The sequence below is a fragment of the Podarcis melisellensis genome, assembly GCF_964234715.1.
Source record: "Podarcis melisellensis genome assembly, chromosome: 14".
In the NCBI taxonomy this organism is placed as follows: Eukaryota; Metazoa; Chordata; class Lepidosauria; order Squamata; family Lacertidae; genus Podarcis; species Podarcis melisellensis.
Window position 1 is genome coordinate 1,571,033 of NC_138546.1, and position 27,918 is coordinate 1,598,950.

Genomic DNA, 27,918 nt, shown 5'->3' on the forward strand with positions numbered 1-27,918 from the left:
GTCTTCTATATATAATAAATGTTCATGGATTTGCCAGGCAAACATGCACATAAATGTATGGGCCACATGTCTGAGGCAGCACAGGAGGGCAGCCCTGGAGCCATTTTGGCTCCCCAACTGAGCAAATGTTTTCTCTGCAAGGTCAAAGGGAAATGGAAAAGCCTCCCCATTGTCTTTTCCTTCACAAAACCTGTCTTAAGGGTATATCTGTGTATGAATGGGGTGAGCCTGTGGCCTGGCTCAGGAACTAAGTATTTATCATTACAAAAGACTGGTCAGGGCATCCAATCAAGTAAGCATTAACAGGTAACCTGCCAGACAGGAGATAAACAACGACAGGAAATAAACAAGACACTCAGATTTCTGCTGTAGACGGCCCTTTCTGTGATGATGTGTCTGGGGGGTGGTCTTGAGCTACACCCCTTCTGTGATGTAAGTATGATGTTTCTGGGGGTGGTCTTCAACTCCAGGGCGGGCAATTTAAAATGTCTATATAAGGGCGGGCACACCTTGGTTCGGGTTCCTCCTCCTGCCCTGTGTGTGAGGGGAGCACCCTGTTGCAACAGTTCAATAAAGATCAGGCTTACTAGCTGCTTTGCTTCTCAATATTCTCTGGTTGGCCTCTGTTCTTTTCTCTGACCAATGGAAAACCTACAAAGGACTCGATAAGGGCTCTTGTGTCCCCCATAAAGGAATAAGGGAAGATTGTCATTTATTACACAATCCTGCTGCCATAAAAGATCAGGCCAGTGGTAGGGTGCTGCTTCTGCATTGCCATAAAGGAAAGCAGATTTGCATCACATTTGCATATGCTAATTTGCATCTCTAGATGCACCAATCTAAGACTTGAATTCTGCACCCCATGATGAGGTCCCAGGAGATTTATCAAGCGATGGCAAAGTAAGAACCTAAGAAGAGTCTGCCGGATCAGGCCCATGGCCCATCGAGTCCAGCATCCTGTTCTCACAGTGGCCAGCCAGGTGCCCCAATGGAAAACCAGCAAGCAGGACCCGAGTGCAAGATCCCTCTCTCCTCCTTTACTTAGCAGAGTTTCACATTTCCCTTTTAAATGCACAGCAGATAGCTGGTTGCAGGCTTGTGTAAGCCTCTCACTATGAGGTTCCTGGTAAGTTCCCTTATATCCCTCTTAAAAGAATAAACATACCACAATCTTGTGTAAAGTACAGTCATACCTCGGGATAAATATGCTTCAGGATAAGTATTTTCAGGTTGTGCTCCGCAGCGGCCCGGAAGTAACAGAGCGCGTTACTTCCGGGTTTCGCTGCTCGCACATGCGCAGACGCGCAAAATGACATCACACGCATGCACGGAAGCAGCAAAACGCGACCCACGCATGCGCAGACATGCAGTCACATCTTACGTTCTGTTCAGGATGCGAACGGGGCTCCGGAACGGATCCCGTTTGCATCCTGTGGTAGCACTGCATATAAAAGTAGTTTACTCACATCATCAGTTCACAGCTGGATCCCTGAAGGCAGACTTAGTTACAAAGTATATACATGTGGATCTATCCCATATGGGGATAATCTCAGTGTCCCCTCTTGGCTGGAAGCCGAAAGAGCAATTCTAGCTAAAAGCTGCTCCAACGACGGAGAGGTGAAAGAGAGAGGGTGTGCTGCGTGTCTTGTGCTTTTGTTACCTGCACAGGTAAGGTCATGCCCACCACTGGTCACATGCAAGAGGAAGGATGCTCCAGTCCAGGAGGAAACAGGAAATTTCGACTGGCTGGACCAGTCATCCCCTTGCATATCCATTCTAGGAAAACAAGGAATGTTGTACTTGACTGCTCCCAGTGGATTAAATCCCACACCATCCAAGTTGGCGACTATCCCTGCCTCCTGTGGAAGGGAGTTCCACAGTTTATCTGTGCACTGCATGAAGAAGGGCTTTCTCTTATCCGCCCTAAATCTTCCAGTGCTAAGCTTCATAGGATGCCCACAGAAAGAGCACTTGGGCCTAGGCACCATTTACATTTTATCAAAGTACAGTGGTACTTCGGGTTAGCGAATGGGGCCTCCTGCTACCGCCGCGCCGCCAGAACACATTTTCTGTTCTCATCCTGAAGCAAAGTTCTTAACCCGAGGTACTATTTCTGGGTTAGCGGAGTCTGTAACCTGAAGCGCCTGTAGCCCAAGCTACCACTGTAATTGTTGAACTGAAATACAATTAAGGAGAAGTATATTAATAGTGAAATAGAAATGAGCAAAGCAGTGATATTTTAGGGAGCAGGCGAGCAGGCGGAGCCCATGACTTACATCAGAGGAGCCTACGCAACACAAAACACTGTTGCTGTGTGTAGGTTTTATTTTATTTGTTTTTTATCTTATATTTTGGAAATGTGCATCCAGTTTTTTGTTCCTTTAATTTTTTTGGGGGGGGGAGCCAAGAGAGTGGGGCTAAGCTATAGCTTGTTTAGCTTATACGCAAATCCGGCACTGGGTTGGATAGTTACAATGGAATGGTCTCAGTGGTGGGGTACACATTTTTATTCTTAACAAATTTAAAAAAATCCTTCCAGCAGCACCTTAGAGACCAGCTAAGTTTGTTATTGGTATGAGCTTTCGTGTGCATGCACACTTCTTCAGATACGTATTTTCTTCAGATACTTCTTTGTAACTGAAGAAGTGTGCATGCACAGAAAAGCTCATACCAATAACAAACTTAGTTGGTCTCTAAGGTGCCACTGGAAGGATTTATTTATTTATTTTGTTTTGACTACGGCAGACTAACATGGCTGTTGTTGTTGAATCGCTTAGTCGTGTCCGCCTCTTCGTGACCCCATGGACCAGAGCACTCCAGGCACTCCTGTCTTCCGCTGCCTCCCGCAGTTTGGTCAAACTCATGCTGGTGGCTTTGAGAACACTGTCCAACCATCTTGTCCTCTGTCGTCCCCTTCTCCTTGTGCCCTCCATCTTTCCCAGCATCAGGGTCTTTTCCAGGGAGTCTTCTCTTCTCCTGAGGTGGCCAAAGTCTTGGAGCCTCAGCTTCAGGATCTGTCCTTCCAGTGAGCACTCAGGGCCGATTTCCTTAAGAATGGATAGGTTTGATCTTCTTGCAGTCCATGGGACTCTCAAGAGTCTCCTCCAGCACCATAATTCAAAAGCATCAATTCTTCAGCGATCAGCCTTCTTTATGGTCCAGCTCTCACTTCCATACAGCACTACAGTGGTACCTCGGGTTACATATGCTTCAGGTTACATCCACTTCAGGTTACAGACTCCGCTAACCCAGAAATAGTGCTTCAGGATAAGAACAGAAATCGGGCTCCGGTGGCGTGGCGGCAGCAGGAGGCCCCATTAGCTAAAGTGGTGCTTCAGGTTAAGAACAGTTTCAGTTTAAGTACGGACCTCCAGAACGAATTAAGTACTGAACCCGAGGTACCACTGTACTGGGAAAAACCATAGCGTTAACAATATGGAACTTTGTTGGCAAGGTGATGTCTCTGCTTTACCTGCAACTAGAACTTTTTTAATTCTTTTTGGGGGGGGTATGATTATTACTTTGCCAAAATAAAATTAAAGAAAGAAAAGAAAGAAACAGTGCCCGTATTCACTATGAAGTTGTTTCAGTAAATGCCACATTTAAAACATTTTGTGGGCAGGTACTGCGTATCCCAGCTGTTCCTAATTCTGGCTTCTCCGCCCGGCTCTTCCGCCCATCCGCCACGTGGCGGCGCCGCGACCCGCTCGGCTGCCGCCTCCGCTCGGGGCTCATCTCCGCCCCGGCGGCCGGGACGTGCGCTCGGAGCGGGAGGGCGAAGGAGCCTCGGCCGGACTCGCCGCCGCCGCCTCCTCCGGAGACTTCCAGCAGCCGGCTGCCAGGGCGCCCGACGCCCACGATGCCCCGGGCGCCGCACGGAGGAGGACGTCGCGGGAGGTGAGTGGCTGGATCGGGGCATTTCGGGATGCGCCCTGGAAGGTGGCACCGGAGTGGCACCGGAGTGGCGCCGGGAAGCGCAAGGGCGAAGCGGGGGATGGAGGTGGTTGTTGCTGCCTGAGCGCAATTTGGGGAGGAAAGGGAGAGGGGCGGGGTGGGGATTCCAAGGAGGGGTTCCCCTCCTCGCCCCCCAAAAGAGAGAAAAACTGTTCCGAGCAGTGGGTGCAAAGGAATTTGGGCTCCGCGGACGTGCCAAGCGGCGGAGCCAGAAAGTGGGACAGGTTGACATAGAGACGGAGTTCGCGGCGCCCGCAAACACACCAGCGCGCCGCGCGCACGGTCGGGTTGCAGTGCAAGCGCGGATCCCGAGATCCCAGCCAGGGACTGGGAAGGGAAGGGGTCAGGATCAGTGCCGGATTTAGAATAAGCTAAACAAGCTACAGTGGCGTAGTGTGGGTTGTCAGCACCCGGGGCAAGGTAAGTAATTTGCGCCCCCTAACCCGTGGATTTGCGCCCCTAACCCTAACCCCCAGATGTTGCGCCCGGTGCGGCCGGCCCCCCTGCACCCCCCACGCTACGCCACTGACAAGCTATAACTTAGGGCCCCACTCTCTTGGCCCCCCCAAAAAAATAAAAATTAAAGGGGAAAAAACGATGTACATTTCCAAAATATAAGATAAAAAACAAATAAAATAAAACCTACCTACAGCAAAAGTGTTTTGTGTTGTGCTGGCTCCTGTGATGTAAGTAAGGAGCCCCGCCTGCTAGCCTGCTCCCTAAAAGATCACTGCTTTGCTCATTTCTATATATAGGGTACCTACAAAAAATATCAGGGGTCCCTTTACCTTTACCTTCACATAAAATATGTATTTTATGATAAAATAGATGTTTTGTTATGTGCATGAGATACCTATTAGGTCCATAAATTGCCATATAGCATATAGTCAACACAAAAAACAGCGGAAATTTGTTGTTGACAAAGGACAGCTGGACATATAAAGGGCCCATTACCTTCAGTAGCTTAGGGCCTCATCAAAATCAAACCTGGTCAGGATCTGTGCCCTTGTCAGGATCCGTGCCCTTGAGATTGCTGAACGCGGGTTTTTTAAAAAATATAAGTGCACTTTCATGGCCCTGATGTGGCCAGGAAGGAACAATAATAGTAATAGTAATACTACTACTACTACTAATAATAATATTTATATACCCCGCCCATCTGGCTGGGCTTCCCCAGCCACTCTGGGCGGCTTCTAACAAAATATTAAAATACAGTAATGCACCAAACATTAAACGCTTCCCTAAACAGGGCTGCCTTCAGAGGCTGGCTGCAGGATCAGGCCAGTGGCCAAATACTCCCAGTGATGCAGGAATGTGGATAGACTGCCTCTGGAGCTGGAGGCTCTGTAAAAAGATCAGGTCAGTGGCCCAAGTGGACCAGCATCCTGTCATCTCAGTGGCCAACCAGGTGCCTCTTCAGGGAAACCTGCTGCAAGTAGGATCCGGGCACGTGTGATCTCTTCTCTCAACCTGCAGCTTCCAGGAACTGGGGTTCAGGAGCATTTCTGCCTCTGACTGTGGAGGCAGAGGAGATCTGTTCTGACTATGTGGCCATCGAGAGCCCTCTCCCAGTGGCGTAGCGTGGGATGTCAGCACCTGGGGCAAGGCAAGTAATTTGCACCCCCTAACCCATGGATTTGCGCCCCCTAACCCTAACCCCCAGATGTTGCGCCCGGTGCGGCCGGCCCCCTCTGCACCCCCCATGCTACGCCACTGCTCTCTCCTCCTCCTCTTCCTCCATGGCAACTGGTGCAAGGAGAGATGTTTCCTAAACCCAAGAAAATCAGCAGGTTTGTGAGGCTGGGACCCAAAGTCGGTGATTACCCTGGATTAATTAAGTAGCTAATAGAAGCATTTCGGACAGAGGGGCTCCAAAGGGGAGCTTGCAAGCGCAGCTGACTTGCGAAAGGTCTGGACTCTGTAACATACGCGTAGCTGAGAGCTGCCCTGGCAGAGAGAGTTTGGCCCATGGCTTTGGACACTCAAAGTGCATGTCTTTAGGACCCACCTTATTTTTACAGTTGGAAGTTTGTGTGTGCTAGGCCCGGGGGTAACCTGAATAACGCAGTCCAGGTCTGGTCCTGAATCCAAGGGTTCCGCAAAGAGTCAGTCTGGCAGGGCCGAGGCAGGACACGAGGCAGGAAACCAGGCAAGGTCAGGCAGGATCTAGCAAACAGCAAGGTTGCTCTCACAACCTGGGGCAGGGTCCGGCAGCCTTTTATCTCTGATGGGGTAGCGGCTGGTCCTGATCCCCCGGTGACTCACCTCCCTGTCTCACCCGAAGGTGAGCACTCCTCCTGCGAGTATTCAGGTCTCTCCTTCTCTCAGACCTCAGTCTCTGCAGCTCGGGAGACGTTGGTGGGTGACTAGACCCAGAGGCCGCCTCAGCCTCCCCTGACCCAACCAGTAGTGGAGCAGCTGTAAGTGATGGCCTAGCTGGAGGCAACGAGGTCATCCCCGCATCTGGAGCCAGGGCAGGCTCAGCCCCTGACTCGGCCCAGCTGGTGTTTGTTGCAGGGGAACCTGTGCAGACTGGGGCTCTTCAGGATCAGGTCCCAGGCTAGGTTCAGATGATGCCTGAGGCAAAGGATCTGGTGCAGACTGAGTCTCCTCTGGTTCCGAGTCCGAGCCCGAGTCCCAGGCCATCACATTGTGGAATCATGTAATCGTCAAGTTGGAAGGGACCCTGGAGGTCCTCTATTCCAACCCCCTGCAATGCCCAGGACCACAGCTGACGGATGTCCACCTAACCTCTGCTTGAAAACCTCTGGCGAAGGAGCAGAGGCTTAGAGTCCACCGCTGAGTTGTTCTAAGGTGTTTTAATGCTGCAACCTGCCATGGAACTTGAGGGTGCAGGCTGGGGGATCGATAATCAATAATGATATGGTACTAACAGCAACATAGGTGCCCTGGATGGGATCACAGGTCCCAGGGGACAGGGGCGGACTTTGGTAATATGGCGCCCTGAGCGAGGACAAAATTTGACACCCTAAAAGTTTATTGGGAGCCCTCTCAGTTTCTGTTCTGCGCTGGCTCTCAAGTGCTCTATGTTCTAGCTGCAGTAACTCAATCGCCCATCTGACTGGGGCCTAACTCTGAGTAGGAACCCGTATGAATATAGGTATTGTTGTTGTTGTTATAGTCATACCTCAGGTTACAGCCGCTTCAGGTTGTGTTTTTCAGGTTACGGACACACTGAAACCCGGAAGTACCAGAACGGATTACTTCCGGGTTTCGGTGGTCATGCATGCACAGAAGTGCTAAATCGCGCTTTGCACATGCACAGAAGCACTGAATCACAACCTGCATGTGCACAGACGCAGCGCTTTGGGTTGCGAATGCTGCGGCTTGTGAACGTGCCTCCCGCACAGATCGCGTTCGCAACCCGAGTGTCCACTGTAGTATTATTATTATTATTATTATTATTATTATTATTATTATGCGCTCCCTTGGCTCGGCACCTTGTGTGGAGGAGGAAACGATTCTTAAACCGCTCTGGGAACTATAGCACTGGGAACTGTAGCACTGGGAGGGGGTGGTGCTGTCCCAGCTACGATCCTCAAGAGACATCCCAGGACTCTTGGGGACTGTTTAAAGCGGGGCTGTTTTGTTTCAATGCATCTTGCCAATGTGGCCACAGATACCTACCTAAAAGCCGTGCTAATAGAGCAGGCGCACACAGGCAGAACCGGCTGTTGTGTGGGGCATCGGAAGCGGGGCCTGCAAGCCCAGGAGTGACGTTTGCAGCTGGATTAGTGGGGGGTTAGCGGGAGATACTTGGGGAAAGGCCCATGCAGAATATTCCTGGTCCCCGCTGACATCTCTGGGAGAGGATTCTCTCTCAAACTCTAGAGAGCTGCTGCCGACCTGTGTGGACGGCACTGAGCCTGATGGAGCAATCTTCTGACTCTGCAGAAAGCAGCCTCTCCGATGGCTGCGCAAGACCTGCAGCACAGGCTGACCTTGAGACGTCCGTCGAGGCAGACGGACCGGAAAGGTGAGCTGGCGACCTGGACGCAGAGACGCTGAAATGGAGACGGGCAGAGAGGTGTGGGAATCAGGGGACGCGCCAGTGCGCAAAAGGAGCTCCTTGGCAGTGGAGCAGAAATGGACACGGAGGGGCGAGAAGGAAGGGAGGAAGCATCCTTGCGAGGCGCAAGAGGGAGGAAAACCACACACAAAGCGGCGTGCCGCTTCACAAATGCATTTTCTCTCCCAGAGAATCCTGGGAACTGGACTTTCTTAATGGATGCCTGCTATGGATGCTTCAGCTGAGATTCCTGCATTGTAGGGGGGTGGGATTGATGACCCCGGGGTCTCCTCCAGCTCTACGATTATTCTGTGGTTTTATAAGGATTGTGGGGAATGGTAGCTCTGTGAGGTGTGAACTGTTAGAATTCCTGCTCCGTGTCTGCAGTCATGGGCTTGTTGTCTTTCACATGACAGTGTATGTTTTCATTCCACAGAGTGGGAAGTGACGGAGACAGGATGTTTGTGTTACTGTGTTCCGTGAAGTGGGACTATTGTCCTTTGTCCTTTTTCTTTTTGCTGTCTGATGCTAGAGAGAGAGGGAGCCATGTTGCAGTGCTCCGTGTGCGTTTAGATGTAAATAAAGTAGATTAGCCAAAATGCTGAGTTGCTGAGGTCTGTCACGCAAGCTGCCAAGACTCTGTGGATCCCTAAGTGTGCCAGTGTTTGTTGGCATCAGTTGCTGTGATGTTCAGGCAGAAGAAAGCTTTTAAAGCTCCCAAACGATCGACCAGGAGGGAGGGAACATTCCAGTCAGGCATGTGTCTCTGCCAGGGTTCTACTTGAGTGGCTGGGGGATGGTAGCTCTGCGAGGTGTGAACTACAGCCCCCAGAATTCTTTGAGGGAAAGGATGTGCTTTGATTGGGCATTCAATGAAGCTGAGAACGGGAAGATTCGGGACGGATACGAGAAATAGAATAGAATTAGAATAGAATTTATTATTTGTACCCCGCCCTTCTGGCTGGGTTTCCCCAGCCACTCTGTGCGGCTTCCAACAAAGTATTAAAATACAGTGGTCTGTTAAACATTAAAAGCTTCCCTAAACAGGGATGCCTTCAGATGTCTTCTAAAAGTCTGGTAGTTGTTCTTCTCTTTGACATCTGGTGGGAGGGCGTTCCACAGGGTGGGCGCCACTACCGAGAAGGCCCTCTGCCTGGTTCCTTGTAACTTTACTTCTCGCAGGGAGGGAACCGGCAGAAGGCTCTCAGCGCTGGACCTCAGTGTCTGGGCTAGACGATGGGGGTGGAGACGCTCCTTCAGGTATACTGGGTTGAGGCCGTTTAGGTCTTTAAAGGTCAGCACCAACACTTTGAATTGTGCTCAGAAACGTACTGGGAGCCTATGTAGGTCTTTCAAGACCGGTGTTATGTGGTCCCAATCGCCACTCCCAGTCACCAGTCTAGCTGCCGCATTCTGGATTAGTTGCAGTTTCCGGGTCACCTTCAAAGGTAGCCTCATGTAAAGCGCATTGCAGTAGTCCAAGCGGGAGATTACCAGAGCATGCGCCACCCTGGGGAGACAGTCCACGGACAGGGAGGGTCTCATCCTGTGTACCAGGTGGAGCTGGTAGACAGCTGCCCTGGACTCAGAATTGACTTGCTCCTCTGTGAACAGCTGTGAGTCCAAAATGACTCCCAGGCTGCGCACCTGGTCCTTCAGTGGCACAGTTGCCCCATTCAGGACCAGGGAGTCCTCCACACCTGCCTGCCCCCTGTCCCCCAAAACAGTACTTCTGTCTTGTCAGGATTCAACCTCAATCTGTTAGCTACTGTCAGGGTTTCTGGGAGAGAGGAGGAGATGACAGAGGAGACGGAGAGCGAGTGGGAGGAGGGGCAGAAGGATGAGGAAGAAGATGACGGAATTCTGAGGGAATCCACGAGTCTGAGCAGCGAGTCAGAGGATTCTCAAAAGGGGGTTACCTTAATCAAGCAAAGGGGAGGAGAAGGGAGAAGCGGAGAGGAGCCCAGTGGAAGACAGAGGAAGCAAGAGACGTCTCAGCCGGAACGGAGTAAAGGGGGTGGAGTCGTCAGCCTCTCGGAGGGAGCAGGATTAGGAGAGAACAGAGAGAGGGGGTTGGAGCAGGGTGTTCAGCCGGAAAGGGTGGAGAGCAGAACAGGGGGTGGTGTAGCGGTCGAAAGAAAGGTCAGCAGCAACGTACGCGCGCCAAGTTCAAACGTAGAGGCGCGCGGAAGTGGAGAGAGCTCAGGGGAGGAGCCCGGCCCTAAAGCCAGAAAGAGGGGGGAAGAGGCGGCAGAGGATTCAGCCTCAGGCGAGTCACGGAGAGAGGGAACCCAGGGGGGCAGGAAGACCCTGCGGAAAAGAAAGGAGAGGAAGAGGTGGTCTAGAGCCAGGCTATTAAGTTGGTGTGGAAGAGGGGAGGAGTCAGAGGGGACTTCAGCGGTCTAACGTGGCAGACGTACGGCCACAATGCTGAACTGTATGAGAAGCAGAAATCTTCAATAAACTTTTCCTGTAAATAAGCTGCAACGGAGTGAGGTCTCTTGTGAGCTGGGACCCATCCTGGGTGGCCGTGACAGTAAGTCCCCTCTCACTAAGCAAAAATTTTTTTTTGCGAAGCTCACGAACGGGAGCAGCCATGAGCGCTGAGGAGCAGCTGGTTGCATTGCGGAATCAGGTTACCGCTCTCACATCGGCAGTCATTGCTTCGCAGAAGAAGAATGACGACTTGGAGAAGACGTGCCAGGATTTGCAGGCAAGGTGGGAGCGCGCGGACAAGGCGGGGGCCCCAGGATCCAGAGCGGAGGGCATTGCGCTTGGACGGAGGGGGGGTGCCCTAGTTCCGCATTTTAATGGCAATTTGCAAGACTATCCCAATTTCAGAGCGGACGTTGTATATGCACTGCACTTACTCCGTCACGATTTTAAAGATGAGGAGGAGAAAGTGGGGTTCATTGTTTCGCACCTGCATGGGGAGGCCAGGGCTTGGCTACGCAATTTGTGGCGCGAAGATGGACCGGCCCGTCGCGATTCAACTGCGTTCATCAAAGCGATGGATTCTTGTTTTCAATCCTCTGTGGATGTGGACATTGCGCGCCGTCAAATGCACGGGCTGAGGCAGGGGAAAGCGACTGTGCGCCAATACCACTCTAAATTTTTTGCGTTGCTCACCGCCTTAGATTGGCCAAAGGACAGTAAACCGGTCAGAGATCTTTTTTGGGAGGGATTGAGCCCCCCCATCAAGGATGAGATCGCTAGGGGGGACAGACCCCAGACCCTAGAAGACGTGGTGCACCGGGCTTTAGCTATTGGAATTCGACATGAGGGGCGTCCGTGGCACGAGGAGGACGGGCCCCAAGCGCGTGCGCAAGCAAGGACTCTCCCTTTTGTGCACAGGGACTTCAGCCGTGCGCACCCCTCGCCAATGGGGAAGGACAGCGAGGAGCCAATGGAGATTGGTGGTGCTAGGGCTCAGAAGCCATCCCAGAGCCCTGTCCCTGGTGCAGCCAAAGCGAAGCCTCCTAGAGGAACCAGGAAGTGTTACATCTGTGACAGTGCGCACCATATGGCGAAAGAGTGCCCCCAGAGGCTCCAGAAGCACACTGCAGCGCTGGCAACTGTAACAGCAGAGGTGCAACCAGGGGAGCAGCTTCAGGGAAACGACAGTGCCTGGCTGGAAGCAGAGCTACTGGGGCTCAGCCAGGCGGATCTGTAGACAAGCCCCCAGCATCACTGCAGAGCGTGGACCCTTTGCCTCCCAAACCGGCAGTTCTGCTCACAGCGACACTCCAGTTGCCTGATGGGAGACTCCTCGAGGTTCCAATAACGATCGATTCGGGAAGCAACGCCGACTTCATGGGACTGCAGTTCGTTAAGCAGCACAACATGGCGCTCCTGCCTGCAACGACGCCTCTGAACGTGGTCACGGTGGACGGCAGGAGGTTGCTGGGGGGGCAAGTGGTGCAGCAAACCCCTCCCATGATGATGCAGATTGGCAACCATCGAGAGCTTATTAGTTTCAATGTCACCCACTTATCGGACACACCCATCGTGTTAGGCATGAGTTGGCTGGAGAGGCACAGTCCCGCGGTTGCGTGGTACCAGAGGCAGATCAACTTTTGTTCGTCGTATTGTGCTCAGCATTGCTTTCAGACCGATCAGGGAGGAGAAGCTGAGCAGCCGTTGCATCTGGGTATGGTGCAAACAGTGCCTCACAAGTACCAGGAATTCTTGGAGGTTTTCTGTGAGAAGGAAGCTGACAAGTTGCCGCCTCACAGACCTTACGACTGCGCGATTGATTTAGTGCCAGGGGCGCAACTGCCTGCTGCCAAGCTGTACTCCATGTCGGAGGACGAAATGCAAGAGCTTCGGGAGTTCATAGACCATAACCTCAAGCGGGGTTTCATCCAGGAATCTAAAGCAGCGGGAGGCAGCCCTGTTTTCTTTGTGAAGAAGAAAGACACGCCCCAAAAAAGGCTTATAGTGGATTACAGGTTCATCAACAGCTTGACTAAGCCCAAAGCTTTCCCCATGCCCAAGATTGACGACCTTTTAGCGACCGTCAGGAGGGGCAAGATTTTCACCAAGCTGGACCTACGTGGAGCTTACAATCTCATCCGCATCCGGAAAGGAGATGAGTGGAAGACCGCCATGTTCACCCCTCTGGGCACATACGAATACAGAGTCATGCCTTTCGGCCTCCAAAATGGCAGCCACGTTTTTCAAGCATTTATGCACCACGTGCTAGCAGGTCTCCTCTACAAAAAGTGTGTCTGCTTTCTCGACGATATCCTGATTTTCTCGGAATCGCCGGAGGATCACGATAAGGACGTGAGAGAGGTCCTGCAGAGGCTGAAGGAACACAGGCTGTACGCCAAGTTGGAAAAGTGCCAGTTTGATGTCAGAGAGGTTGATTTCCTTGGCTACAAGTTGTCCGACGAGGGACTGGCCATGGACAGGGCTAAGGTTCAAGCGCTGTTGGACTGGAAAAGCCCTCGAAATCGGAAAGAGGTCCAGAGGTTCATCGGCTTTGCCAATTTTTACCGCAAGTTTATTAAAGGCTTTGCGAACGCGACGGCGGCTATCACTGACACCCTCAGTTCCAAGAAGAAGAAGTTCGTCTGGACCGAACAAGCGGAGCGGTCCTTCCGGACGCTTAAGGGTCTTTTCGCCTCCGAAGAGCAGCTGCTCCACGTGAATCCCGGCAAACCCATGCGGGTAGAGACCGATGCGTCAGATAGAGCGGTTGGGGCCGTTCTTTTGCAAGAGGATTCACAAGGCAACTGGCGACCGGGTGCGTTCTACTCCCGGAAGCTCAGCAAGACGGAGCGCAATTATACCATATGGGACAGGGAGTTGTTGGCCATTCATGCAGCTTTCAAAGCGTGGCGACACTTCTTAATAGGAGCCAAGCACACGGTGCAGGTCCGCACGGATCACAAGAACTTAGAGTATTGGCGGACGGCTAAGTTGCAGACCCAGCGACACATGCGCTGGGCGGAGTTCTTTGCGGACTTCGACTTCAAAATAGAATACATCCCAGGAGACTCCAATGTTATTGCAGACGCGCTGTCCCGAAAGCCGCAATACTTGGAGGAAGCAGCTCCAATTGCAGCAAAGCACATTTTCGCACCGCAGGCGTGGACGTGCGCTACCATCGCAGTCGACCTGGACGCGGTGCGACGCGCGTTGCAAAGGGATCAGTTTGCACAGTCTAAGATGGAGGAGCTACGCGGAGGGTCGCGACGCAACGATGAGTTTCAATTGCATGATGGACTTTTGACTCGTAAGGGTGCCCTTTACGTGCCCACCGACGATCTTCGAGCCAAGGTTCTGCAACAGTTGCATGACGCCCCTAGTGCAGGCCATTTCGGCAAAGAGAAGACGATGGAGTTGGTGGCTAGAGACTTTTGGTGGCCCCAGATGAGAGGAGAGGTGGCGGACTACGTCGCCAGGTGTGATATCTGCCAGAGGTCCAAACCAGTGCACCAGAAGCAGGCGGGATTGCTAGAACCGCTGGAGACACCGCAGCAACCGTGGGAGAGGGTAGCGTTGGACTTTGTTACAGACCTGCCCAGCTCCAGAGGTAAGACGGCGGTGTTAGTGGTGGTGGACTTGTTCACCAAGATGGCGCACTTCATCCCTTGTGCCAAGGTGGCGACGGCAGAACAGACCGCAAAGCTCTTCATCGATCACGTCTTCAGAGTGCATGGACTTCCGCAGTCCGTCTTGTCCGACAGGGGGCGCCAGTTTGTTTCCACTTTCTGGCGAAAGCTTCTGGGCATCTTGCACGTCAAAATCAACCTGACATCGGCGAGGCATCCACAAACCAACGGTCAAGCGGAGAGGGTCAACGCGATCATGCAGCAGTACCTGCGGTGCTACGCCAACCAGCGACCTGCGGCGTGGGTGGACTATCTACCGATGGCTGAATTCGCCTACAACAACACGAAACACGCATCCACCGGGGTGACGCCTTTCTTCGCGAACAATGGCCGTCATCCCAGAACCTTCCCGAGATTTGCGGCACCAGGAGGGGGGGGGCCTCAAGATGCCGACCAGTTTGCAGCGGAGTTGCAAGAGGTGCACGAGGAGCTGCGGAGACATTTGGAGCTGGCAAAACAGGCGTATAAGGTGCAGGCCGATAAGCACAGGAGGGCGGGAGAGGACATCCAGGTTGGGGACTGGGTGTGGTTAGCAGCCCACGCGATGCCGGCCAGGTCATTGGCCAAGAAGAAGTTAGGACACAGGCAGCTAGGGCCATATCAAGTTGAGGCTAAGATCAATCCGGTGGCTTTTCGTCTAGCCCTTCCGGAAGGTTCCAGGGTGCACCCGGTCTTTCATAGGTCGGTGCTCACTCCCTACAAAACCCCACACAGGTTTCAAGAGTCAGGAGCATCCCCAGAGCCACGTAGGAGGGCGCCTGAGAGGGGGGAATCGCCAAGACCAGAACCTCTTAACGAGGTCACAGAGATACTGGACTCGAGATGGGGGGAGGAGGGAGTTGAATATTTTCTCGCCAGGGAGGGCACACCAGCCGCTGCTAATAGTTGGGTGCCAGGCTACGAGTTAGACGAACCCCTTTTGAAAGACGAGTTCCATGCACTTTTCCCACATAGACCCATGCCAGCTGAGTACTTTGATGACTGGCTTTTCACACCCACATTGTCAGATAGCACGTTCAGGGGTTTCTCTTCCCCCGAGGAAAGAACACCAGAATCAAGCCCGCCCAGGGGATCGTGCTCGGGGGTGGACACGGAAACCCCTTATTGGTGGGAGGAGCAGCCAGAGGAGGAATGGCGTAAGAGGTGGCTGATAGGTCCTTGGCGGGCAGCACCGGAGGAAGTAGCGATGGAAGCAGAGACTGAGAAGCATTTGGGGGAAGAACCCGACTTCGAATACACATACACAGAACTGCCAGCAGAGAACATTGACGTAGACGACCTGTATCCTGAGCCTACCCCCGAAGAGCCGCAGTTTCCACAACCGGTCCCCGGCGAGCGGGAGGGGGGAAGGGGGGGCTTCGAGGGGGGGATGGATGTCAGGGTTTCTGGGAGAGAGGAGGAGATGACAGAGGAGACGGAGAGCGAGTGGGAGGAGGGGCAGAAGGATGAGGAAGAAGATGACGGAATTCTGAGGGAATCCACGAGTCTGAGCAGCGAGTCAGAGGATTCTCAAAAGGGGGTTACCTTAATCAAGCAAAGGGGAGGAGAAGGGAGAAGCGGAGAGGAGCCCAGTGGAAGACAGAGGAAGCAAGAGACGTCTCAGCCGGAACGGAGTAAAGGGGGTGGAGTCGTCAGCCTCTCGGAGGGAGCAGGATTAGGAGAGAACAGAGAGAGGGGGTTGGAGCAGGGTGTTCAGCCGGAAAGGGTGGAGAGCAGAACAGGGGGTGGTGTAGCGGTCGAAAGAAAGGTCAGCAGCAACGTACGCGCGCCAAGTTCAAACGTAGAGGCGCGCGGAAGTGGAGAGAGCTCAGGGGAGGAGCCCGGCCCTAAAGCCAGAAAGAGGGGGGAAGAGGCGGCAGAGGATTCAGCCTCAGGCGAGTCACGGAGAGAGGGAACCCAGGGGGGCAGGAAGACCCTGCGGAAAAGAAAGGAGAGGAAGAGGTGGTCTAGAGCCAGGCTATTAAGTTGGTGTGGAAGAGGGGAGGAGTCAGAGGGGACTTCAGCGGTCTAACGTGGCAGACGTACGGCCACAATGCTGAACTGTATGAGAAGCAGAAATCTTCAATAAACTTTTCCTGTAAATAAGCTGCAACGGAGTGAGGTCTCTTGTGAGCTGGGACCCATCCTGGGTGGCCGTGACAGCTACTATTCATCCTCCAGCCACCTCCAGACACTCACACAGGACCTTCACCGCCTTCACTGGTTCTGATTTGAAAGAGAGGTAGAGCTGGGTATCATCTGCATATTGATGCACACCCAACCCAAACCCCTGATGATTTCTCCCAGCAGCTGCATGTAGAGGAAGTGTAAACTGTGGAACCCCCTGCTACAGGAGGCAGGGACGGCCACCGCCTCGGATGGCTTTAAAAGAGGACAAATTCATTGAGGAGAGGGCTCTGCTCTGCCTCCGCCATCCTTCACAAAATCCTGCTTCCAGGCTTCCCATGATGGGCTTCCGGTTGGCCCTTGTGAGAACGGGATGCTGGTCCAGATGGGCCACTGGCCTGATCCTGCCGGCTCTCCCTAGGTTCTTCTGTTTAAAGGGTTGCTGTGTAGAGGCGACCAGCTCAGCAGCTGACACGAAGAGCCTGCCTCGTGTTTTCCATTCCCTCAGAAAGTGCAGCCAGGAAAAAAATAGCTGGACGGCCAGTCGAGGCCCATCTGGTTGCTGTTGGTGACCAAGCCGGGCCTGGTGGCAGAAGCCGGGCCAGCTCCCAAGTGGACGGGGCCACAAACGAGGCTCTTTTGCCATTTGTGGGATCTAAAACCATGCCCTAGGGCAGCAGTGGTCAACTGGACTCATGTGGGCTAGATTCCCCCACCCTATATATTTCTATTTACAGCTCCCAAAGGGTCTTCTATCAAAATGGTGAGGAAGGAGTGTGTGTAAGAGTTAAGGTCCGTGCAGCTCCCACTGTACGCAAAAGGAAGGCTTTTTAAAAAGTCCGGTGTTACAACAAGGCAGATATTCAACAGGTGAAGCTTTTTCACCTGCTGAATTTCTGCCTGACTCAGGCACAGGAAGCCTTCAGCAACCTCAGTGGTTTCCCCCCACATTCTTTGTCTTTCTGATTTCGAGGGTTTCCAGAAGACTGAGGGAGGCAAGGATGGGGGAGGGATATGGGACCCTCTGCTCCCAATATGTTGTTTCACCCCCTTTAGCATTCTTGCCCTGCTGAGGCTGCCTGGGTTTCCCTGGGAAATGTTTGCAATACGTTCTGCGGCCATAGGGAGAAAACCCGGAGAAGCGTCAGGTAACTGAGCTGCTTGGGGAGTTTCTCTTTCCAGAGCTCTGTGTGATCAGCTAATTACGACAAAGTCATTATTGCTGTAATAAAACCGTCATTAGGCATCCCATTGAGACCTCTGTGTTAGCGCCAGGAACACTAGCAAATGCCACAGAGTCTTTTTCTGTTGGATTAAGAGCAAAAACCTGCATCGCTGCTTCTGTCCCCCCAACCCCCTTCCTGGGCTGCGGAAGCATTTGCAATTCCTATGCACTGCGTGATTTTTTAAGGAGCCAATGTTACATTTCAGACATCAGCCCTGAGTTGAGTGGAAAAGGAAGGAAAATATTTTCAGGTTGCTATGTGCCCATATCAGGATTGAAGGCTTGCAGGCGACTGGAAATTTATTTATTGCATGAGGTTTCGATGCCGCTGGACTGTGTAAAAAAGAAACCTCGCGGCGGTTTACAGTAAGAAAAAAGCAAGTGTTGCTGTTGTCATTTGTCTGACAATGGAGTGCGCCTCCGGGGGTGAAGTCAAACCGCTGCATTAGAAACTGACCTCCCCGGGTGCAAACCTGGGCAGTGTTCATGGAAGTCCTGGGATGCCCAGCTGATGAGACACACACACACACACACACACACACACACACACACACACACACATACGGCCTTGCCAATGTGCTCCAAAAGAAAGTGGTGCAAGACATTTGGCACCAGCCTGGTTGCAGCCGTTGCTGGAAGGAGGCGTGAAAGGCGCCATCCAACTGTCTTAGGGACTCCACTCTCGATTTATGAGGGACATGGGTGGCGCTGTGGTCTAAACCACAGAGCCTAGGGATTGCCAATCAGAAGGTCGGCGGTTCGAATCCCCACGGCGGGGTGAGCTCCCGTCGCTCGGTCCCTGCTCCTTCCCCCCTAGCAGTTCGAAAGCACGTCAAAGTGCAAGTAGATAAATAGGTACCCCTCCTGCGAGAAGTAAACGGCGTTTCCGTGCGCTGCTCTGGTTCGCCAGAAGTGGCTTAGTCATGCTGGCCACATGACCCGGAAGCTGTACGCCGGCTCCCTCAGCCAGTAAAGTGAGATGAGCGCCGCAACCCCAGAGTCGGCCACGACTGGACCTAATGGTCAGGAGTCCCTTTACCTTTACCTTTCCTCCTGAGCCTTTTCTTCTCCTGATGGTATCCCACAAGGTAGCGGAGGTTTAGGGTCAGAGTTTTCCTTCTCCCAGGTCGGCTCTCTTCCAAGGCGGATGAGCCCATCTGCCCCTCACTTCCTTCCACAGCAGGGGCAGAAACTGCTTTCTTGACAGTTGGACCCAGGGCCGAATTTAGGTTGGATGAGGCCCTAAGCTACTGAAGGTAACGGGGCCCTTGATATGTCCAGCTGTCCTTTGCCAACAACAAATTGTCGCTGTTTTTTTGTGTTGAATATATGCTATATGGTAATATATGGACCTCATAGGTATCTCAAGCCATTTGCACACATTGCCCTGCAACCAGTCCATGCAGAATGTAGGCACCCTATATATAGAAAGGAGCAAACCAGTGATATTTGAGGGAGCAGGCTAGCAGGTGGGGCCCATGACTTGCATCAGAGGAGCCTACACAACTCAAAACACTGTTGCTGTATGTAGGTTTTATTTTATTTGTTTTTTATCTTATACAGTGGTACCTCGGGATGCGAACGGGATCCGTTCTGGAGCCCCGTTCGCATCCTAAAGTGAACGCAACCCGCGTCCGCACGTCTGCGTGTGCGCGGGTTGTGTTTTGTCGCTTCTGCGCATGCGCGTGACGTCACCTTGACCGTCTGCGCATGCGTGCGGGGCAAAACCCGGAAGTAATGCACTCTGTTACTTCCGGGTCACTGCGGAGTGCAACCCAAAAATACTTAACTTGAAGCACTTTATCCCGTGGTATGACTATATTTTGGAAAAGTACATCCAGGTTTTTTCCTTTAAAATTTTTGGGGCCCCCAAGAGAGTGGGGCCCTAAGCTATAGCTTGTTTACCTTATACATAAATCTGGCACTGGTTGGACCCACCATTGCTCTTGTCCGCTCAGTCTGCTGGAGCCTGTCTTTAATTGACCAGGCTGCAAATTAAACTGGGAAACCTGCCCCTAGCTGGAATTTCCTGGGCCTCTCGGATTCTATCCGCAACCCGCTCTCTTGATGTTTTTGCATCACCGAACCAACTGCTCTCTTGAGGCCTTCGTCGCCGAGCGCTCAGCTGGCCGTTTAAGGGGAGCCGTTTGCCGAAAGAAGCCCGATAAATTTCCGCTACTGAGAGACCTCATTGCAAAACCAGCCGGGGAACAAATGCTCCCTGGCGCCTCGCTCCACTTTCCATGTGTACCACCCTTGGCTCAGAATCGCACCAGTCTGCAGGAAGCTAACCGTGTCGCTTGCTTGCAGCCGAGATGTTTTCAGTTCTGCAGTTTGCCACGTGTCCCCCGCACCGAAGAAGATCCCCAGAAGCAGGCAGTGCGGAGAGCCTGGCGCCAAGTGCTTTCGCTGGGTGCTGCAGCGCAATGCCCACCTTGGGGAGGGAGAAAAGCTGGGCACCTAAACTTAGCTGCTGAAAGGGAAGCTTTGCTTTGCACCCTCTCTCTGCCCCACATCCCTGCACATTTTCTTTGCAGTTTTGGCACCCTCCTCTCTCCCACATTTCGGGTGCTGGAAGGCTCTTCTCCTCCCCTCTCTGAGCTCTCCGCTGAAGGCCTCTGAGGGGACCAAAGTTGTCCCAATCAATCCCTATCCTCTTGCCCCCAGCGCCCAGGGCTGGCAATATGCAAAGGAGAAAGGGAAGATCTGGAGGGGCAAAGAGGAAAGACCCAACAAACTCCAAATGCAAAAATTTAAGAAAATTAAAACCCACCCCATTCGTTCGTTTGCATGGCTCACACCATCATTGCAGGTTTTGCTCAGGGTGGGGCGGTGGAACAGACTACAAACCCTCCAGTGTTTCTTCGCTGAAAATTGTTGTTGTTGTCGTTCAGTCGTGTCCGACTCTTTGTGACCCCCTGGACCAGAGCACGCCAGGCACTCCTGTCTTCCACTGCCTCCCGCAGTTTGGTCAGAGTCATGTTTGTAGCTTCGAGAACACTGTCCCACCACCTCGTCCTCTGTCGCCCCCTTCTCCTTGCGCCCTCCATCTTTCCCAACATCAGGGTCTTTTCCAGGGAGTCTTCTCTTCTCATGAGGTGGCCAAAGTCTTGGAGCCTCAGCTTCAGGATCTGTCCTTCCAGTGAGCACTCAGGGCTGATTTCCTTCAGAATGGAGAGGTTGGATCTTCTTGCAGTCCATGGGACTCTCAAGAGTCTCCGCCAGCACCGGAATTCAAAGGGCTGTCCCGGGAAAATAGGGAAGCTTGGAGGGTCTGGGACTAGCAATCGGAGCAGGATCATAGCTTAGAGGCAGGCTGGGCAAGCGATGGTATCTCCTGGTAGAATCGGGAGAGACTCCCTTGTCCGAAATCCTGGAGAGCTGCTGCCAGCCAGTGTTGACAGTATGGAGCAGTGGCCTGGCTGTGTAGAGATGGCAGCTCCCTGTATTTGCAGGCATGTCAGAACGAGGGGACTTTGACTCCTGCTGGTTGAAGGACGGATGGATTTCCAGCGCTGCTTGCAGGTCTGCCCAGACAGCCCCTCTGCTGCGTAAAAAGCAAAATGGATACAGCTGCTCTTCTTAAAAAAGAGCCAGAGCATTGGCTCCACCTAGCTCCTATTACCTGCACTGACTGGCAACAGTTCTCCTGGGTTTCACGCAGGGAACCCTACCTGGAGATGCCTGCGTGGTTGAACCTGGGTCCTTCCACATATAGCTCTGCCGTTGAGCTACAGCCCTTCTGCACTGGTCTAGCACCCTGTGCTACAACTCCCAGGACGGCAAGGCACGCTGGCTGGGGGCTGAAATCCAGCAGCATCCGAGCGGCGGCTGCCCTTTGAAGATTTCTTGGGGTGACCAGGGAAGGAGGGAAAGAGGTCGCTGCTGGGCTGAGGGCCCCGGAGAGACTGGTGTACGCAAAGTGGGACGGGAGCCAGCGAAGCCACGGCGGATGACGTCCCATCGCAGCTCTTAGAATAGAAAGCATTACTGGGTTAGAAGGTGACCTTGCCTCTTAGTCGCGCAGGGAAGGCTGCTTCTGGAGCTTTTCCAGGGCTAAAGTAGTAAAGCTGTTTCTGATAGCATGAAAGGAGGAGGAGGAGGGGGTCCCTGGCTCAGGTGACGGAGGAGGCAAGGAGCCTTTTAAGCCACAGGAGGGAGAGGGACCCGGTAGATCCCCGCCAGGCATCTGGGCTGACCCAGCCGCTAAAGTCAGGTTACCAGACATCCCCGTTTCCCGGGGACAGTCCCCAGATTTACAAATCAGTCCCCTGACAAGATCCATCCATTCCGACTTCCCTGCATTCCTTGAAAAAAAAATCTGGTAACCTTATGCTAAAGGCGTTTCCTCGAATGGGGTTGTTCTGGGTTCTTGCCCAGCCCAGCTGCCTGCAGTGCCAAAAAGAGGGCTCAGATTTGCACTCACTTGGCCTGTGATGCTCTAAATCAGCCTTTCTCAACCTGTGGGTCCCCAGATGTTGTTGAACTACAACTCCCATCACCCCTAGCTAGCAAGGCCAGAGCTCAGGGGTGATGGGAGTTGTAGTCCAACAACATCTGGGGACCCACAGGTGGAGAACTGCTACTCGATATATATATATCAAGGCATGAAGGAAGCTTCTTCAGCTTGAGGGCCTCATTTCTTTCTGTGTAGGCTTCTGGGGGCCAGTGGGTGGGCATGGTCCCCGCCTGAACAAGCCGCCCTGCTGGCAAGTCATCTCCTCTCAGTCTCCTCTTTCCCTGGCTAAACGTACCCAATTCCCTCGACCATTCCTCATCAGGCTTGGTTTCCCGACCCTCGATCATCTTGGTTTACCCTCCTCCGAACACCTTCCGGTTTGTCGAAATCCATCTTAAACTGTGGCGCCCAGAACAGGACACAGGACTCCAGGTGTGGTCTGACCGAGGCAGAACAGAGCGGATGATGGACCACACCGAAATGGCAAAACTAACTGGGAAGCTCAGGAATCGAGAAGAGATCTGGGGGGGGGGAAAGAATGGGGAAAGTTTATAATGTATATACAAGATTATTGGAAGCAGGTTAAAACACTGGCAGGATTTTAAACACACTTGTAACGTAACGTAATGTATGGATAATTTAGAAAGAGGAAAATTGTAGTGATATGCTAGGTATGTCCAAAGTCCGTTTTGGGGGCCTAATCCGGCCCCTGTGGCAGTTTATTTCTTGGGGTCAAATCCTAAAAAAAGCTCAACAGCAACTTCAATCCTGAAAAAAGCTCAGCAACTTTGGTCGGACCTCATGCATGTTCACTTCATTAAATCTGGGCACCCCTGTGATATGCAGTTGAAAACAGGATTAATAGGGCCCATGGAAGGGATGATTCAGACTATTCTTGACATTTGAACTCAGAATGGTTTTTGTGGTATGTTTATATTTTTGATTTTTTTTTAAAAAAAAGTCAGAACAGAGCAGGACTATATACTACTGAGCCATACGTTGATTGGATTTAAGTTCAAACCTTTTTGCTCTCCTGCGAATGCACAAACAGCCTTAAGCAAGCCGCACTTCTCCATTTTCAGCTTCTAGCTTCTGCAACGGGCGGATAACAGGGCTGGCCTGCTTTACAGGATTGTTGTAAGGGCTGGTGAGATGTTGTGAAGCAATCTTTCCCCTTACTCCCCAGCACGCCTTGTCTTTAGCTGTAGGGCTGCCCTAGGGATAAGGAGGGGTTCAAATATCCCTTCACCACTGACCGTTGGCCAAGCTAGCCAGAACTAGACTCCAACAGCATCTGAAGGGCTGCAGATCCCCCTGGGCAGTGTGAATTGGTTCCCCTGTCCCCGTGCCGGATTTACGTATAAGCTAAACAAGCTCTAGCTTAGGGCCCCACTCTCTTGGGGGGCCCCAAAAAAAATTAAAGGGAAAAGAACCTGGATGTACATTTCCAAAATATAAGATAAAAATACAAATAAAATGAAACCTACATACAGCAACAGTGTCTTGTGTTGTGGAGGTTCCTATCATGTAAGTCATGGGCCCCGCCTGCTAGCCTGCTCCCTAAAATATCACTGGTTTGCTCCTTCCAATATATAGGGTGCCTACATTCTGCATGGACTGGTTGCACGGCAACATGCGCAAATGTCTTTAGATACCTATTAGGTCCATAAATTACCAAATAGCATATACAGTGGACCCTCCAGATACGAACTTAATTCGTCCCAGGGGTCCATACTTACCCCGAAAAGTCCGTATCCAGAGGCGCCACTTCTGCGCATGCCTGCGGTGTGATAGAGCGCTTCTGCGCATGCGCAAAGCGTGCAGAGTGCTTTTGTGCATGCGCGCACAGTGAAACCCAGAACTATGCACTTCTGGGTTAGCCACATTCGCAACCCAAGGTACCACTGTATTCAATACAAAAAACAGCGGCAATTTGTTGTTGACAAAGGACAGCTGGACATATAAAGGGCCCCATTACCTTCAGTAGCTGAGGGCCTCGTCAAACCTAAATCTAAATCACACCGATTCTTCTTTGTTAGATATTGTTACATAAGCCACAGAGCATGTATCCAGCATTAATACGTGAAGGAGCGAAAGGAAGAGCCTCTAAGATGGGATGCTCAAAAAATTGTCTCTTTCTTTCCCAGCCACCCAGCTAGAGATACTCTGCTCAGCTGGGCCAAGCATTCCTGACGGGAGGAAATAATTTCATAGGAGCCCCAGATGGGTTGTATACTGTACACTCATTCATCGACCCGTCCAGAAATGCAGACTCCGCCCCTCTGCTCTTGGCTCCCAAAGAGTTGCAGGAGATGCTGCTCACTCGCTTGAATGGATGCCGAGTCCATCTGGCACGCAGGAGTGGCTCTTCTGAGGTTACACTGAGAATATGAGTTTCAAGGCTGGCCTAAGAAAGTCGCAACCCCTCCCAAAACAGAAAGACAACTTCCAAAACCAATGGGGAAGTGCGATAGCTCTGCTGCAGACGGAGGAATGGAGCTTGGTTTGCATGTTCAAGATAATAATAATAATAATAATAATAATAATAATAATAGTAATAATATTCATACCCTGCCCATCCAGCTGGGTTTCCCCAACCACTCTGGGTGACTCCCAACAGAGTATTGAAAACAGAATAAGCAGAATAAAACATAAAACTTTAAAAACTTCCCTTCAGATGTCTTCTAAAAGTCAGATAGTTGTTTATTCCTTGACATCTGATGTCACTATTCCTCCAAGTAATTGCAACCCTCATTTGGACAGCTGTTCAGGTAAAATAATAATAATAATAATAATAATAATAATAATAATAATAATAATAATAATATTTATACCTCACCCACTGGTTTCCCCAGCCACTTTGGGCGGCTTCCAGCAAAATATTAAAATACAATAATTCACCAAATATTAAAAGCTTCCCTAAACAGGGCTGCCTTCAGATGTCTTCTAAAAAAGTCAGATAGTTGTTTATTTCAAGGTCAACACCAACACTTTGAATTGTGCCCAGAAACATACTGGGATTAGTACCGGAATAATAGGGTTATCTGAAGACTTGTAATGAGAATTTTTCTACCTTTCTATATTTAGTTAAATTTTGAGGTATTTTGTGATGAGTTTCATTAGAACTGGAAAATATATAAAATGCTGTGATATAAAGGTTAATTTTGAAAGCCAAGAAGTGGGAGGGAAAGAATTCGATAGCCTCCGAAGAGCCAAAGTGGTGAAGTGGATAATAATGATGTGAGTAAAGGTAAAGGGACCCCTGACCATTAGGTCCAGTCACAGACGACTCTGGGGTTGCAGCGTTCATCTCGCTTTACTGGCCGAGGGAGCCAACATTTGTCCGCAGACAGTTTTTCTGGGTCATGTGGCCAGCATGACTAAGCCGCTTCTGGCGAACCAGAGCAGTGCACAGAAATGCCGTTTACCTTCCCGCTAGAGCGGTACCTATTTATCTACTTGCACTTTTCTACTTGCACTTATCTACTTGCACTTTATCTACTTGTGCTTTTGAACTGCTAGGTTAGCAGGAGCAGGGACCGAGCAACGGGATTCGAACCGCCAACCTTCTGATCGGCAAGTCGTAGTCTCTGTGGTTTAACCCACAGCGCCACCCGCGTCCCAATGATGTGATTATATATGCTTAAATGGAAAATGAATAAAAATTATTTAAAAGGGGGGAGTAATTTTCTCTTTTGGGGTTTCCGCCATTCTTCCAAGCCTGCTGACCCTCTCTTTCTCCCGCCTCCGCAGTCTTGACCCATGACCGCCTCTGCCGCGATGTTCTACCGCTCTCCCTCGGCCATGTCGCCGCCGTCCAAAGGCAAGTTCAAGCGGCAGAGCCGGATCTTCTCCCAGGTCTTGCACCGGACTCTGAGCTACAAGGACCGCCTCTCTGTGGCTGCTGGCCCGGCGGAGGGCGGCGAGGACCCCTCCGAGCTCTCCACCCAGGCCTCAGCCCCCGGGGTGCTCAAGATCTTCGGGGGCGCTGTCTGCACGGGGGCCCACTACAAGAGCGTCCTGGCCACGGCCAGCTCCAGCGCCCGGGAACTGGCCAAGGAGGCCCTTGAGCGCTACGGGCTGAGCCAGGTCAGCGCGGGGCGCTACGTCCTCTGCGACGTCGTCGGGCGGTTCGGGGGCCCTGAGAGGCAGTGGCAGATGGAGGGGCTGAGGGTCCTGCAGGACCACGAGAAGCCGCTGCTGATCCAGGAGCTGTGGAAGCCACGCGAAGGATGCTCCCGGAGGCTGGAGCTCCGTAAGCGGGCGGAGGTGGAAGAGCTGGCCTCCAGGGACAAAGACACCGTTACGGCAGGTGAGAAAGAAGACCCTGGGTCATTTGGGTTAGTAGTAGTAGTAGTAGTGGTAGGCTTCTGGGGGTCCAGGATGGAAGAAGAGAAGAAGAAGAATTTGGATTTGCTATCCCGCTTTATCACTACCCGAAGGAGTCTCAAAGCGGCTCACATTCTCCTTTCCCTTCCTCTACCACAACAAACACTCTGTGAGGTGAGTGGGGCTGAGAGACTTCAAAGACTGGCCCAGGGTCACCCAGCAGCTGCATATGGAGGAGCAGAGACACGAACCTGGTTCACCAGATTACGAGTCTACTGCTCTTAACCACTGCACCACACTGGAAAATATACCCAGGAAGGCCACCACCTTCCCAAGACACCAGGGCATTTCTCCGGTGCTCACTCTCTGGCTGTAAATCTTCCTCAGTCCAGAGAGACCGGTGATAAGCGACCCCTCTCTCCTGAGAGGAGCACGGTCATCTTCTGGCATCTCATTGCAGAAGAAAGAGTCAATCAGTAGCTCTAAAACTACTTTATTAACAGTCTATATACAAAGAATCCATCAGCATGTTTGTGCTCTCTCAGCACCAGTACAGAACAGCATCACATTCAGAAGTGAAACTCAACTCTTCAGCAATATTCCAACAGTCCTGAGACTTCTTGTCTCATGTTCTCAGACACTCACATGATATAAACAACATAGTGCTACTTGCTGAGGTAGATAAAAATCCTAACAGGAGGCAGGTCAATTCTGTGTCCAGGGTGGCTGCCCTACCAAGCTCCATCTGGTACACCAGCTGAGACCATACCCTCCAATATTTCTCTGATGAAAATAGGGACATCCTATCCAATAATAATAGGGACGCGGGTGGCGCTGTGGGTTAAAGCCTCAGCGCCTAGGACTTGCCGATCGAAAGGTCGGCGGTTCGAATCCCCGCGGCGGGGTGCGCTCCCGTCTTTCGGTCCCAGCGCCTGCCAACCTAGCAGTTCGAAAGCACCCTCGGGTGCAAGTAGATAAATAGGGACCGCTTTCTAGCGGGAAGGTAAACGGCGTTTCCGTGTGCAGCTCTGGCTCGCCAGAGCAGCGATGTCACGCTGGCCACGTGACCCGGAAGTGTCTTCGGACAGCGCTGGCCCCTGGCCTCTTGAGTGAGATGGGCGCACAACCCCAGAGTCTGGCAAGACTGGCCCGTACGGGCAGGGGTACCTTTACCTTTATCCAATAATAATAATAATAATAATAATAATAATAATAATAATAATAATACAGTGGTACCTCTGGTTGCAAACGGGATCCATTCCGGAGCCCCGTTCCCAACATGAGCAGAATGCAACGTGCGTGGGTCACGATTCACTGCTTCTGTGCATGTTTGTGACGTCATTTTGAGCACCTGCACATGCGTGAGCGGCGAAACCTGGAAGTAACCCTTTCCAGTACTTCCCGGTTGCCGCGGGACGCAACCTGAAAAGACGTAACCTGAATCGAATGTAACAAGAGGTATGACTGTAATAATAGTTGTTGTTTTATTACAGTGGTACCTTGGTTCTCAAACACCTTGGTACTCAAACAACTTGGAAGCTGTTTGTGAACTTTCTTTGGAAGCCGAACGTGCTCTGTTTTGAGTGCCACGCTTCCATTTTGAGTGTTACTCTGAGGTCTGTCTGTTTTTGCTATTTATTTTGCATTTTTGTTTTTGCGGCTCTTTTTGTTTTTGTGACTGTGTGGAACCCAG

The 27,918-nt window shown here is 51.9% G+C and overlaps 1 protein-coding gene across 1 annotated transcript in view; it reads left to right on the top strand.

Moving 5' to 3' along the window:
- The first annotated feature begins 3,750 nt into the window (after positions 1-3,750).
- RADIL (Rap associating with DIL domain) overlaps positions 3,751-27,918 on the top strand; it is an 82,257-nt gene continuing 58,089 nt past the window's right edge. Inside the window, exons 1-2 of the mRNA XM_081889082.1 lie at positions 3,751-3,897; positions 25,650-26,208. Coding sequence (XP_081745208.1) covers positions 25,659-26,208 — 550 coding nt within the window. The 5' untranslated portion in view covers positions 3,751-3,897; positions 25,650-25,658. The remainder of the gene's footprint in view (positions 3,898-25,649; positions 26,209-27,918) is intronic.